The following is a 15,678-nucleotide window of genomic DNA, read 5'->3' as shown; positions in this document are numbered from 1 at the left end:
TTTTGTTTTTTTAAAATGACACTAGGTCTCTCTGAAGCCCAGGCTGGCCCTGAACACGGCCCTAGGGATAAGTCACAACTGCTCAAGACCCTCTGGGGCACTCCTGCTATTACACATGCTGTCAGTGGTTAACTGGGTGTCATAGTTGGGAGGCTACCAGTGAGGCTCACCCATGAAGAACCTGTCACCCTCTGTTCCAACCAGTCTTTGGCCCCTCACAATCTGTTTCCCAGTCACAAGGTTTCCATAGTTCCCTTTGGCTGTAGTATCCTTTCTTCATGTTGGGTCAGGTGCCTCTGGGAGCTCTCCTAATGGTGGGCCTATCTCTGAAGTCCTCACACAGACAGACCCAGACTTCTGGGCCAGGGTAGTACCTATCCTTGGTGACCTGTCCATAGAGGAAGACTGAGGGCAGATGGAAGAGTCCAGACAGGTAGTCACTGTATTTTATTGGAAAACATTGATATATATTTTTCTTCACAGCTTGAACTGAACACAATATTGCCCGGTTTAAAAACAAAAACAAAAATAAAAAACAAACAAAAAAAAATCACAACCCGAAACATTCCGCAAAGTCCACAGCCTCACGCCTACCTGCCCTTACCCTCAGCTCTTGGCTGGGTCTCCCGATATGCCCTGTACCTCCCTCCCTCAAGGCTGGTGCCAAGGGGTGGAAAGGAGTCTCAAAGCTGGGCAGGTCCCAGCAAAAGCAACGTGATCGCCCTGGGGGGCCAGATGAGAACAGAGAAAGGAAACGAACCCAGACTGAACTGCCCACGTTGACTGACATATGTCCCAGAGGCTAGAGTCAGAAGCAAGGGCGCGGATCATGCTCTCCGCTGGGGAGTGGGGCAGGCAGGGCGAGGAGGGCAGAGGCGGGCAGAAAGCAATGCCAAGTCACCACGGAGGGGCAGGAGGTGCCCGCTGCGTGCTCTGCGCGGTGGCCCACAGAAATGTTTATTGCAGGTTGGTTCTTGTGAGCGTGGTGGGGCTCATCTCCCCTCTCCCCACCCTTCCTTTAGTTGGCCCGGCATGTTAGGGACAAAAATCAAAGTTTTAAGGGGCATAAAGGGAAAGAAGAAAAAAAGATCACCAGCACATTACACAGCGACCATCCCCCACATCATTCTTGGACCAGCCCTGAACTGGGCAGGTGGCTGGGGGCGCCACGGGGGAGCGGCATGGGATGTTAGCACCAGGTATTTACAGAACAGCGTGAGATCGCTGGAGGGATGAGGGCAAGTGTGATCGGCAGCATGGCCAATGACAGTCCCCCACCCAGCTTGACCTCAGAAAGCCAGCCAGATGGTTTCAGAACAGACCCGAGTGCTGTCCTCTCTGTCCGTCCCCCTCTAGTAGTGAAAGCATGTTAGCTTCCAAGACCTTCCTGCTCCTTCCCAACCCTCCCACCCCCCACCCCCCCACCCTGGGTCACATCCTGTCACTGCCACACTTCCTCGACTCTCTCAATCCTGGAACAACCCCCCTCTTGGCACCCCGCCCCACAGGCTGCTGGGTTTGCACATAGAATCACAGGGCTGGGGTGCATGCAACAGTGGCAGAGGACATGCTCCTCCACTTGGCAAAAGCCTGGCTCCCCTCCCCACTGGGCAGGGACAGGACTGGTGGTCACCCCAGCACCCAAAGAAGGGCAAACAGAAGGAAACAAACCAAAAACGGAGGAGAGCCATCTAGGCTGGAGGAGGAGGGCAGAGGCTCCCCAGGGCAATGGGGTTCACCTTATGAATGCATCAGGCCTGGAAAATGGGAACGGAAGTGGGGAGGCCAAAGGAAGCGATGAGGGGCATGGAGGGACAGTCAGGAGGACGGGAAAGAGCAGTCATGCAGCTTGGGACAAATCTTTTGTTGCTTTATCAGATTCTCAGTCAATCAATTGGTGTTTGCTAGAACCGGGTACGCAGGGGAGTGTTGAAGAGAGGAGAGCGCGAGAAGAGATCAGGAGAACGGGCATGGCCAGCTGCCCGGGCCTTCACTTCGCAGTCATCATCTGTACAAACTCTGCCAAGAGATGTGGAGTTGAGTCCACCACAAGCTAAACCCCTGTGAGCCTCCCAGCTCCAGGGCATGGAGGAGCTGCACAACACAACTCACCTTCATAATTGACCTGGCCATCTCCATCAATGTCAGCCTCTCGGATCATCTCATCCACTTCCTCATCCGTCAGCTTTTCCCCCAGGTTCGTCATGACATGACGCAGCTCGGCGGCACTGATATAGCCATTCCCATCCTGGTGTTTGGGGACAAAGTGACAAAGACTTGTCACGCAGCTTCCCCTGCTTGGAGAGTTGTAGTGGCCTCCCCCGCATACTGGGTGAAGGGGTTCTGGAAGTGCAGAGGGGACTCTGGCTTTACTGTTTAGGCATCTGTCATAGGGACTGACTGCTTACCTTGTCAAAGACACGGAAGGCCTCTCGGATCTCCTCCTCACTGTCTGTATCCTTCATCTTTCTGGCCATCATGGTCAGGAACTCTGGGAAGTCAATGGTCCCATTGCCTGGAAGTGCAGAGAGGTGGGTGTGACCGAGAGCCCTGTAGGAGAGGCAACAGTCCCCCGAGGTCACAAGTGAGCAGAGTGGGTGAGCATACTCTTAGGAGCTCACCATCAGCGTCCACCTCATTGATCATGTCCTGCAGTTCAGCCTCAGTTGGGTTCTGCCCCAGCGATCTCATCACAGTCCCCAGCTCCTTGGTGGTAATGGTGCCATCTCCATCCTTGTCAAAGAGGGAGAAGGCTTCCTTGAATTCTGGGGAAAGAAAGAAATGTGCCAGCAGCCAAGTGTTACAGTAGTCACCTATTTTCAGGTGGAGGAGAAAGACACAGGGGTCAGCCCCCCCTTCAGTGTACCCCTGCCTTCTTTCACTCTTTCCTCCTCAGCCCATCAAGCCAAGTGATCTGGCCTGACAGCTTCCCTCTCATAGTTCTCCATTTCTTTGTGGTCCCTGGCTTGGTCTCTCTCTCAAGTGATGCACTGGACCAAAGTGATGGAGCGGCTAAGAGGCAAGACAATTCTCCATCTGAAGTTCACTAGCCAAGGTCAACTGGCAGGAGGGGAAGGGGAGACTGCAGAGGCTTTGTGCCAACCTCAAAAGGAAATGTGACATCAAATTCCTTCTGTTGTACACTGCCAGCCCAGTCCTCAGTCGCCGTGGGTGCTACCAGCTTCCAGAGGAGGCGTCAAGCCTGTGGGGGCGGTGATGTGTGGGGCGGTCCGCAGCAGGGCTTGGTTGATGGGCAGTATGTGGGGCTGAGGGGCTGGGAGGCAAAGGGGGATGCCTGCCAAGTCAGGAGGACCAGGAGTGTGTGGTGCTGAGTGGGAAGGCCACAGCTGGGGCCGCATCAGGAGAAGGGAAGAGAAGCATGTGGCTCCTGCCCTCCCACTGGGCCCACTTTGGCACCCAGAGCTCCCCACCCCCAAACCCTCTGAGAACAGATGCCTGGCAGCCTGTTCTCAAATGGGTGTGGGCTGGGGGTGGGGGTGGTGGACATTTTTCTAATGGGCTCAGGGTGAAAAGTGAAGTGTTTGTGTTAAAGGAGGGCCAGACTGGGGATGGCAGGTGGGGTGGGAGGGACACACACTGCTGGGCAGTTGAGACCTGAGCTTCTGGGCTTGGGGAAATAGCTCAAGTCTCCTTGGGGATGCTGTCATCTCTCCATGCTGAGGCCTGGCAGCTGGGGGTGGTGGTGGTGTGTTAGGCAGTCGAGAGCTGGTCATATGACCCATGAGCTCACGACCAATAAACAATTCTAATCTTTCAGCTTTCCTTGGTGGGTCTCTAGCTGCCCAGGGCCAAAGTGCGACCCTGAGAAAACAGGTCCTTTCCTGACAGATGGAGCAGCAAAGCTGGGGGCAGAGACCTTCTCTTCTCTTACTTTGGCCTCTGGTCAGTTATGTAGCGACCTGTGGTTAGGAGATATCCCAGGAATGCCTCAGGCTGTGGAAGGGGGAGGGGCAGAAACACGGAAACCTAGTCTACTGGTTCCATCAGTCTGCAGCTGGTCTTCCTGGGGGCTTGGGTTGGGGGCAGAGCCACAAAAATAAAGCCACAGGGGTCTAGGGGGATTTGTTTAGCTTATGTGAGGCACAAGATTGCTGTTTATGCAGGAAGAATTTATGGGGTGCCCACTATGCTCCAGGCATTGAGGACAAGGCAGCAACTAACACAACCAAGTCCTGTGCTCTAGGAACTGATTCCTGGTGCCAGGCAGTAACAGGGAAAAAAATCAAACAGAACATCTGTGGCCCATCAGACAGGCTTGTACCACACAGGCAGGAGTGATGGAGAGAAAGGAGTGCCCTGCTTGAGGTGGAGTCAGGGAAGCTAAGCTCTATCAGAGACAGGGTAGGAAGAGGAAAAAGGAAGCAAGTGAGCGAGTAGAGGTGGGAGTGGCCAGCCAATAGCAAGGGAGGTAGGGGTACACCTCCTTAGTCTGGTTGGCCAGAACTGGGAGGGCCAGCTGGGCAGGACTGCAGGAGAGCTTCATTTCAAGGCCTTAGTGAGCTGTGTCAGGAGACTGACAGCCCTTGCAGCCCGGCCTAGGGCTGAGGGGAAGGTGTGGCAATGCCCGCTAAGCTTTTCTGCACATTCACCAGCATTCTAGCTGCAGGCCTGGACACACGTCATCAGATCGGGGCTAGCTAAGATCCGGCTCCAGACAGTGGCACTCACCTGCAATCTGTTCTTCAGTCAGCTGGTCAGCCTGGAAAAGGAGGAAGGAGAATAAGTCACAGGGCTAAGCCACCCACCTGGGATGTGGCTTCCTGCCCCTGCCCAGACCCCTCTGCTGAGGCCACTTTCATAAGGTGCACCTGCTGGGTGAGGGAAGCGCGTGCCAGAGTCAGGGCCTAGGACAGTCAGGTGCTAGGGTGGCTGCAACCACAGGCGGGCTGAGGAAGCACCCAGCCCGGGGAGCAGGGCTGTTCCAACACCAACCTGGACACAGAGCAAGCAGTGCTAAGCAAGAAGCAGCTGCCCTAGAGGCCTCATCACGTGCTCTAGAAGGCTCCAAAGCAAAACAGGCCAGTCCTTGGGTAGGGTGGAGGGAAGCTGCCTGGGGCTATCTTTGCTAGCTTCTCATTTGGAGATACTAGGCTGTGAGTGGCAACACTTCTTTTAACTGGTGTCTCCAGGTTGCTTCAGGGCCTGAAAGAACCCTGGTCAGGGGAGAGGATGCTCTAGCCACTCACCCACCTGCAAGGTAGGAATAGGGCACCATTCTGTTCTGTTACTTTTGGGTAAGAGGGGCAAGCGACAGGAAGTGACTGCAGCAGGCAGTCATGGTGGCAAAGGACAGAAGTCTGCTTGGGCTTCAGCCTTTCCAATTCAGCACTGCAGTTTTTAACCCTTTCCAGTCCAAGCTACAGCCCCTGCTGCACCTAGGATTGTATGGAGGAGGTAAAGTGCTCAACTCTTCCTTCACTACAGTCCTGGTTATTTGCGGTGCAGAGGTCCTAGAGGGAGGAGTGAATGGGGGTTGGATCACAACTTCGAACAGTTATAAGGCTGGTTTTATTTTTTGCTGTGAGAATCCCGCCAAAGACTCTCTACCATCCCTGGGCCACTGTAGTTCATGATGCTTCCTTTCCTTTTTCCAAGAGGGCAAGGAGTATAAAGGCCACAGCAGGGTCCCAGCCTGGACGTGACTACGGCAGGCATGCGTATCATTCTACTAAGGTTCTGGAGCTTCTAGCCGAGGCCACAAACACTAGCCCACCCCACTCCATATTCATAATGATGCACATTGGAGGATACTGTTTAATCTGGAGGAAGAGAACCCGAGACCAAGCCCCAAACATAAAGTATCAGAGGAGTCAAAGTGATGGGAACAGGGGGGAGATGCCTGTGTGGGGCGTGAGAATGGGGAGTAGAGATAGCAAAGGCAAAATGGATAGTCCTTGCATGGCTATCAAAAAAAGTGGTGGGCTTTCTAACCCTGACCTGGTGGCCTGGGCCGAGGAGCCTTTGTTCTAACTGCCCTCCTGAGCTCAAGTGTGGGAGAAGGCGCCCAGACCTACCCCTTGGTTCTGACACCTGAGGACACTGCTGCTGGCTGCTCCCAGAAAGTGAGAAGAGAATGGGCTTCTGGTTACCGAGGCCAGCCTGTGCTGGGGGAGGGGAGGAGGAAGCAGAGAGGAGCAGCGGGGAGGACAGCTATGGAGCCCATCTGCTTTTTATTCTCTTCCATGGGCCTAGTATGGGAAAAGCCAGCCCACTTGAGGACCTTCCCATCACACAGTGCTGTCTGTAAGAAGCCCTGCTCTCTCTCCTTTTTGGTGACACTAAAGGGGAAATGGGGGCAAAGAGGCCAAAGCAGGTTGCAGAAGAGCCAAGGATGCCCGGCCCTGGAGGCTGCTATGTGCTATTTCTCCCCAAAGGGCTGGAAGCTGCAGAGGCACTGTCACGGTTGCTGCAAATAGGCGTGGCTCTGGCTCTGTGGAGGGCCTGTCAGACACTCTCCCTGACATCCGGGAGTCCTTTCCCCCTGCTCCATCAAGGGAAGGCCACAAGATATTCAGGCAGGGCTGTTGGCCTGGAAAACAAATGGCCCAAGAAGAAGGCTGACTATTGCTGGAGGCCCTTCCCAGTCTAGATCATTAGCTTTCACCAGTTAGAATAACCCTGCATGTCTCCCGTTTCCCGAACCTTCATCCAGAGAGAGGCTGGATAAGAAAAAGCAACTTGAGGTAGGGAGGGAAGAGGGGATTATTTCTCTGTCTTGTCCCAGTCCCCAGCGGGTGCCAGAAAAGCAGTGTTAAATGAGCTCAGAAACCAAGACCAGGGCCCCTCACTCCGGCCAAGGAGGAGCCACAGAGCTCAGGCCAAAGTCCAAGGCCAGTTACCAGGGATTCTTCCCTCCAATATCCTGCTGATTACAAACAGAAAGAGAAAAACTGGTCAGGGCCAAAGCTGGGACCCTCCTTTGGAGGTGGGGAGTGGGGGTTGCTGGCAGTTGCCCAAGCTGCAGGGCCCCTTTAGCAAGGTTCTGCTGGGGGGGGGGAAATGGGGGTGGCGGCAAGAGGAGCCCTCAGGTCTGTGTCAGCAGTATGAGATCTGATACATGGTGGCGGCTGCCTGTCCTCCCCAGCTTTGCCAGGGAGGGTGGTGCACACGGTTCCCAGGCTGAGCCTGGGGGGCTGGGGATGTTGTGGGTGGCAGGACCAGGGGAGAAGTAGTCTGCTGTTTTGCCTCTAGAAGCTCTAGCTGTGGGGAGCTGGGCAAGAGGCCTTTAAAGAACAAGTGGCCCTCAAGCCAATGAGAGGGTCCCTTGAAGGTCTTCTCTGGAGAAGCACTGCAGCCCCCACCCTGAGAGGATGGGACTAGGCGTCTGTCACTGACACCACACTGTACTGTATTGCACTGTCATTTGGCACAGTGAGGAGAAGCAGGTGCATGGAGCTGGAGGAAAAAGGCAGTTCTGGCTTAGAAGCGACGAGGGGGGCCAGGCTTCCTGGCTTAAGCAAGACAGTTTATCTGGTGAACCCCAAACTTTGACCCCACTCCCATTTCATGCAGTTTCAGTGCGCAATAGGGACCTGAACAACTCCGCCCACCCGCTCCCGCTGCCGCTGCTATGGTGCCTTCAGCCTGGCCTAGCCCCATTCTTCCCAGGGAAAGGGGACCTCGCAGCCATTCCTTCAGATCCTCTGCAGGAGCCCACTACCAACCCAGGCTCTTCATCAGTTTTTGTGTGGGACCTTTCCCTGGAGACAGCCGCCTCTAAACCTAGGCCTACCTCAGTTACCATTCATTGTCTCCTCCACCATTCCTCTAGAAGCCTGCCCAGTCTCACCCCCACCACCCAAACGCAAGTCCTCCCCCATCCCTCACCTTGGAAACCCCGTTTTTCACCGACCCAAACAAAACACGCCTCATCAACCCTCCCTTCAATCCCTCTTCGTAGTGCAACAACCTTAACCTCAGAATCCTTTCTACCTACCCTCCACCAAGTTCTCCACAAGGCTCCCTGGTTCCCCCACTACCCTACTCCTTTAAAACATCTCTAAGACCCCAATCCTTCTCAGTCCCACTGTGGGTTCCCGCAAGCTCCAAGAGCATCTTCTAGCCTCTGCGGCCACCCACCTTGGCTCCTCCTTACCTCAGCCTGCACCTGACCCACCTCCTCGGCAATGCTTGTCCTTGGACACCCCTCCCCCACCGGGGTCTAGTATGCAGAAGTGATCCCGGATCCCATCTCCATCTATTCTCTCCTCTGCAGAATAGCCCCTAGGAGCCGACCGGGTCCCCCTCTCCCACTCAGGCTGAGCTACCCACGGCCACCCCTCCAGGAACAGTCTCCTGCATTCTGACAGAAACTAACGCCTTCATCACTGGCGTTTTCTATTTTCTCCTTCCTTGGTCGGGGGGTAAGGATGTGCTTCTGAGATCAATCGTCCCGTGATGGATCGGAATGCTCCTTGCGCGCGCGCGCGGGGGGTGGTGGTGGTGGTGGTGTCCAGTGTTCCCCTATTTGAAGTCTCAGATTATCTGTTTGGGGGTCCCACCAATTCAACCTGATGATAAAGTAGAAGTCCCAAGGGCCGCCTGGGAGATCCCAAGGGGCCCGGTCTCTGTCTCCTACGGTTCGCTCGCCATCTCGGGGGGTCCCCTCCCGACATCGGCCGCCTCACTCACCATGGCGAGGCACCGGGTGTCCGGAGCTCGGGGATCGAGGTTACTCTGGCGGCGGCAGCAGCTGCAGCAGCTCGAGCTCCGCCGCGCGTCCGCGCCTCCACACTCTTTGCCCGCAGCGCGCGCCGCCGCCGCCGCCGCCCGCCCCAACGGTCCCTCAACGGCAGCCTCGCGCGCCCCGCCTCGCCCGGCCCCGCCCCACCCGGCCCGCGCGCTCCCGCTGCACTGCGGCTTTCTCTGGATTCCTCCGCGCCAGGACCGCGCTCTTCGCCCCGGGAATTGGCCGCCGGGCACGCGCACGCGCGCTCCCCACCACGAGGACTACTTTTGGTCTCCGCGCTCTCAGCCTTTCGTATCCGCTCAGCTTTCCTCTTTGGCGGAGGGGCACCGGGTGGCGGAGAGTGACGCGTCCCTCTGTGAGCCACGCAGCTATTGGACCCGCCTCGTGGCGGAAATGAGAACGCAACTCCGATTGGTCCGGCCTTCCCTGCAATGCGTCAAACCGGGACGAGCCACTGAACGGTGTCGAGGGGGTGGACTGCACGAGCTGTGTGGCTCTGTGGGGCCGCGCGGCATAAAGAGGCGAAGACGGAAAGAGTGTCGGTGTTGCAGACGCAAATACATTGTCTCTGAGGCTTGGAAGTAGCAAAAAGGCTGGAGAAAGACGCAGAAGGACTTTCTTCTTTCTCCCTTTGAGCAGATACAAGATGGTTTAATCCAAAACCTTGCGGTCTGGGAGCCTTGCCTGGCCCGGCTCTTCACAGTGGCCGGGTCTTCTAGGTTCCGTCCGTCTCCTGAAGGTTCCATCCTCTGCCGGTACAGTATGCTGGGATGACTCAGCGGGTGAAAGCACTTGCCGTCAAGTGCGATGATATGAGTTCGATTCCGAGGACTCACGTGCAGAAGGGGAAACAGACTCCCACAAATAGTCCCTTGACCTCCATTTACGCGCTGTATAAATGTAAACAAACAAATGGGAATTTAAAAGGTGCACTAGAGCAATATGTAGGAATCTCCACTTGACTCTTGATTCTCTCAGGATCTGTACCCAGGACAGTCTCTAGATGCAAACCTTTTCATTCATTCATTTAAAAACATTGGGCACTGCAGTATGCAGAGATTTGGTGCTTGAGTGGGCTGGGGCCACCACACCTCTCAATCCCTTTCTGGTCCTTTAGACAATGTGACTCCTTATTCTAGGGTTCAAGACACGGAAAGAAAAAGAACTGATATAAGGGTAGCAGAGACTACTGTACTGCATAGCACAGTATATGGTACTGCATACTAACTACTATACAGTTCCCCCATTTAGAATAGGAGGTGGCGACTGGCGATGATGGTGCACGCCTTTAATCCCAGCACTCGGGAGGCAGAGGCAGGCGGATCTTTGTGAGTTCGAGGGCAGCGTGCTCTCCAAGAGCTAGTTCTAGGACAGGCCCCAAAGAAAAACTACAGAGAAACCCTGTCTCACAAACAACAACAAAAGAATAATAGGAGGTGACATTCATTCATTCTCTCTCTCCTCCCCCTCATTAATTCTCTATCCTCCTCCTGCTCCTTATTCATTAATTCTCTCTCCTCCTCCTCCTTCTCATTCATTCATTCTTTTTCTCTCCTCCTTCCCCTCCTCCTCCTCCTTTTCGAGACAGCGTTTCTCTGTGTAGTCGTAGCTGTTCTGAAACTCACTCTGCAGTCCAGGCTGGCCTCCCGAGTGCTGGGAGAAAAGGTGTACACCACATTGCCCGGCCAGAGTTGACTCTTTCTTGTCCATCAGCTTCTCGCCACTGTGATTGGCTGAGAGACAGACCTGTTAATCCAGTCATGACGCCCCATCCAGAATAGGATGTAGGCTAAACCAATGAGAAACCTGCCCTGGATTTCTGACTCTGGAACTTCTGGGATCAGAAAACTTTCTTTTGAGGTAGGGGGAGGCCATGGGAAAATTTATTCTTTCTGTAGATGCTGTCTGTGGCCATCTCCCAAATCTGCTCTCATCTCAGGAAAGAAAACGTGTCTAGAGCAGAAGGGAATAAACTGACATAGAGCAGAGGCAGAGAGGAGGAAGGATTTTGGGCTTAAACCGCAGCCTCTACCGCAAGAATGACTACACATGACAGTGTATCTCAGCATGTGAGTCGCAACCCCTTGGGGGTTGCATATCAGATATTTACATACGATTCATAACAGTAGCAAAATTACCGTTATGAAATAGTTACAAAAATAATTTTATGGTTAGGTGGGCCACCACAACGTGAGGAACTGTATTAAAGGGACGCAGCATTAAGAAGGTTGAGAACCGCTGAGATATGACGTTAAACTGTGCTCTCCGGGCTGAAGAGATGACCCAGTCGTTAAAAGCTAGGTTCACAACCAATAAAATGTCCCCACATCTTTCTGAATCGGGTTTGGTTTCTATTGCTGTAGTAGAGGCCACGTCCAAAAGCAGCTGGAGGAGGAAAGGGTTTATTTAGCGTGCAGTCCTTCTTTAAGGGAAGTCAAAGCCACAGCTCAAGGCAGGAACTGAAGGAGAGGCCATGGAGGAATCCCGTGTCCTGGCTTGCTCCTTATGGCTTTCCAGCCTGCGCCCCTCCTTTTTTGTTTTTGTTTTTCGAGACAAAGTTTCTCTGCTTTACAGTCCTGGCTGGATGTCCTGGAACTCACCCTGTAGACCAAGCTGGCCTCAAACTCACAGAGATCCACCTGCCTCTGCCTCTCGAGTGCTGGCATTAAAGGTGCGCACCACCACTGCCTGGCTCCTAGCCTGTCTTCTTATATCGTTCAGGACCACCTGCCCAGGGGTGGCACCTGGGTTGAGCCCTCCCACATCAATCATCAATCAAGAAGATTCCAAATGCTTGCCCACAGGTCAGTCTGATGGGGGAATTTTTCTCAATTGAGGTTCCCTTCTCTCAGATGATTATAGCTTGTGACAAGTTGACACAAAACTAGCCAGCACAGCTGGGCAGTGGTGGCACACACCTTTAATCCCAGCACTCAGGAAGGCAAAGGCAGACAGATCTCTGTGAGTTCGAGACCAGCCTGGTCTACAGAGTGAGTTCCAGGTCATCTGGAGATACACAGAGAAACCCTGTCTGGAAAAACCAAAACAACAACAACAAACCACCAAAACAAAACAAACAAAAGCAAAAGCAAAAAAAAAAAAAAATCAAAACCGCCCAAACTAGCCAGCACACAGGGTCTTGCTATGTAGTCCAGGCTAGTCTTGCTGCTTCAGCTTCTTCAATGTTGGGATTGCAAGCATATACCATTCCTTTTGCCTTCAAACCACACACTTTTAAAAAGACTTTGTTGCTGGGTGGCGGTGGCACACGCCTTTAATCCCAGCACTCGGGGGGCAGAGGCAGGCAGATCTTTGTGAGTTCGAGGCCAGCCTGGTCTACAAGAGCTAGTTCCAGGACAGGCTCCAAAGCTACAAAGAAAACCTGTCTTGAAAAAAACCAAATAAATAAATAAATAAATAAAATAAAAATAGAAAGATTTTGTTGGCTGGAGAGATAGCTCAGAGGTTAAGAGAGCACTGGCTGTTCTTCTAGAGATCCTGAGTTCAAATCCCAGAAACCACATGGTGGCTCACAACCATCTATAATGAGATCTAATGTCCCCCAGTGCGGGCAGAACACTGTATACATAATAAATAAATCTTTTTTAAAAAGGTTTTGTTTTGTTCTTTGAGATGGGTTTCTTTGCATCGCCTTGGCTCTCCTGGAACTAGCTCTACGTAAGGGGTCTTTTTCTACCCCACGAGCCAGCTCCAAAATAATGACACGGCGGTTTATTATTAGTTATGAAAGATCGGCCTAGAGCTTAGACTTGTTTCCAACGAGTTCTTATGACTTAAATTAGCCCACTTATATTAATGTATGTTCTATTTTGTGACATTGCCTCTCTTCCATCCTGCACTTCCTGTTTCCTCTCCCTGTCTCCTGGTGTGTCCTGTGGGCCTAGATTCCTCCTCTTCTTCCTTTCTCTCCCTGAAAATTCTACCTATATCTCCTGCCGTTCAGTTTTTTGTTATACCAATAACAGCAATACACCTTCACACAGTATACAAATATCCCACAACAGCTCTGTAGACCAGGCTGGCCTCAAACTCACAGAGATCTGCCTGCCTCTGCCTTCCGAGTGCTGGGGTTAAAGGTGTGCACCTCCTGACTATATATAAATGAGACAAGGTCTCACGTATCCCAGAGTAGCCTCTAACTCATGCATATCAAAGATGATCTTGATCTTCTGACCCTTCTGCCTCTACTAAATGAGTGCTAAGATTACAGATGTGCACCGCCATGCCTGGTTTAATCAAAGCTTAGATTGAACTCAGGACTGTCTGCACGCTAGGCAAACATTCTACTGAGGCTGTCACGTTCCAGCCCTAAGCCTGAATTTGAGCACTGCTCTGAGCTGCCAGTCTTTGGAAGATGCTGTGAGGGATCCCAGGAGCAGCGCACGTATTCTTCTCTGATGTCCTGTCCTTCCCACTTTCCAGAATAATTGATGTTTGTACTAGCTGCATTGCTAATCAGAGTAAAACCAACATTTCCCAAATGACCTGCCAATTAGGTGTGACTCCTAGATTGAATTCTACTGAAGTACGCAAGTGGAAATTATATGTTCAATTTCTGGACAGTACCTTTAAGAGAGAGTGTGTTAGCTTTTATTGTTGTTGTTGTTTGTTTTGGCTTTTCTTTTCTCTTTTTTCCTTTTTCTTGTCTCCCCCTTCCCTTTATTTTGGAGACAGTTTCTTTGTATAGCCTTGGCTGTCCTGGAACTACCTCTGTAGACCAGGCTGGCCTCGAACTCAGAGATCCTCCTGCCTCTGCCTCCTGAGTGCTGGGATTAAAGGCGTGTAATCTCATGTTTAGCTTTTCTTTGGTTTTGAGACAAGAGGTCTGAAAATTTGAGGTCACCGGGGCTATATAGCAAGACTCTGTGTCAAAGGGAAGTTTCTTTTTTATTAATTAAAAAATTAAAACTATTTTATTTATTTATTATGTATACAATATTCTGCCTGTGTGTCTGCCTGCAGGCCAGAAGAGGGCATCAGATCTCATTTCAGATGGTTGTGAGCCACCATGTGATTGCTGGGAATTTAACTCAGGACCTTTAGAAGAGCAGGCAATGCTCTTAACCGCTGAGCTATCTCTCCAGACCCTTATTAATTTATTTTTATGTCTGTGGGTATTTTGCTTACATGTATGTCTGTGCACATTTATGCCTGGTACTTGAGGAGGCCAGAAGAGAGCTTTGGATCCCCTGGGATTGGAGTTACAGATGTTTGTGAACTGCCATGTGAATGTAGGAATTGAACCCAGGTACTCAAGAAGAGCAATTAAGTTCCTAGGCAGTGCTCTTAACCACTGAGCCATCTCTTTAGCTCCAAAAAGAAGTTTCTTTACGCAAATGTCATAGCAGATTATTTCTTTCTTTAAAAGTTTTGTTTCGGTGGCTGGAGAGATTGCTCAGTGGTTAAGAGCATTGCCTGCTCTTCCAAAGGTCCTGAGTTCAATTCCCAGCAATCACATGGTGGCTCACAACCATCTATAATGAGGTCTGGTGCCCTCTTCTGGCCTACAGGCATACATGTAGACAGAACACTGTATACATAATAAGCAAATAAATAAATATTTTAAAAAAGTTTTATTTCTGGGGCTGGAGAGATGACTCAGAGGTTAAGAGCACTGCCTGTTTTTCCAGAGGCCCAGATTCAATTCCCAGCAATCACATGATGGCTCACAACCATCTATAATGAGATCTGGTGCCTCTTCTGGCATACAGGCATACATGCAGGCAGAACACTATATACATAATAAATAAATACATCTTTAAAAACAAAAAAAGTGTTAAGGAGGCTCAGTAGTTAAATATAGATACCTATTTTCCAGAGGACCCAAGTTCTGTTCCCAGTACCTATCTTGGACAGTTCACAAACACCTGTAACTCCAGCTTTAGAGGGGGAATCTGTCTTAGTTAGAGATCTTATTGCTGTAACCAAAAGCAGCTTGAGGAGGGAAGCATTTATTTCCCCTTGGAGTCAGGGCAAGAAGTAAGGCCAGGTACCTGAAGGCAGGAGTTGAGGTGGAGGTCATGGAGGGGTGCTTCTCACCGGCTTACTCTTCATGGCTTGCTTGCTCAGTCTGCTTTCTTCCCAAGTGTCAGAATTAAAGGTTTTTGCCACAACCATCCTGAATTTTCTCTTCTTTCTTTTTTTTTTAAAGTTTTATTTATTTATATTATATACAGTGTTCTGACTGCATATGTGCCTGCAGGCCAGAAGAGGGCACCAGATCTTATTATAGATGGCTGTGAGCCACCATGTGGTCACTGGGACTTGAACTCAGGACCTCTGGTAGAGCAGCCAGTGCTCTTAACCTCTGAGGCATCTCTCCAGCCCCTCAGTCTGTTTTCTTATAGAATGCAGGATCAGCACCCTAGGAATGGCATCACCTACTGTGAACTGGGCCCTTCTGCCTTAATCATCAGTCAAGAAAATGCAACACAGGCTTTCCTTCAGGCCAGTCTGGTGGGGGCATCTTCTCAGTTCAGGGTCCCTCTTCTCAGATTACTCCAGATTGTGTCAAATCGACATAAAACCAGCCAGCACATGATCCAACACCTCTGGTTTCTCTAGACACCAGCAGCCACCTGTCCATATCTCTTCTACACAGACATAAAACAAATTAAAAACAAATAAATACAATACGAAAATTTTGGGGGCTGGAGAGATGGTTCAGCGATTAAGAACACTGGCTGCTCTTTCAGAAGACCTGTGTTTAATTCCCAGCAAGCACATGGTGGCTCACAACCATCTATAATGAGATCTGGCAGTTGTAAGCTACCCGATGTGGATTCTGGGAACGGAACTGAAGAAGTAAATGCTCTTAACCACTGTGCAATTTCTCCAGCCCCCAATATAGTCTTTTTCTTGTTTCTGACACACGGTCCCGCTGTGTGGCCCTGGCTGGTCTGGAATGCACAGAGACTCTGCCTCTCAAGTGTTCGACAATCTATTCT

General features: G+C 51.5%; 1 protein-coding gene across 1 annotated transcript; it reads right to left on the bottom strand.

Annotated features, from left to right (window-relative positions):
- Positions 1-432: 432 nt before the first annotated feature.
- On the bottom strand, positions 433-8,806 carry Calm3 (calmodulin 3). Its single transcript, XM_048431667.3, has 6 exons — positions 8,653-8,806; positions 4,690-4,720; positions 2,622-2,765; positions 2,409-2,515; positions 2,113-2,248; positions 433-2,019 (listed from the first exon to the last, which is right to left on the bottom strand). The coding sequence occupies exons 1-6, from the start codon at positions 8,653-8,655 to the stop codon at positions 1,991-1,993; spliced, it is 450 nt and encodes a 149-aa protein (XP_048287624.1). The 5' UTR covers positions 8,656-8,806; the 3' UTR covers positions 433-1,990.
- Positions 8,807-15,678: the final 6,872 nt, after the last annotated feature.

Source organism: Myodes glareolus, chromosome 1, assembly GCF_982192425.1.
Source record: "Myodes glareolus chromosome 1, mMyoGla1.1, whole genome shotgun sequence".
Lineage (NCBI taxonomy): Eukaryota > Metazoa > Chordata > Mammalia > Rodentia > Cricetidae > Myodes > Myodes glareolus.
Note: the sequence above shows the minus strand (reverse complement) of the source record. Positions and strands in the feature narration are given on the sequence as shown.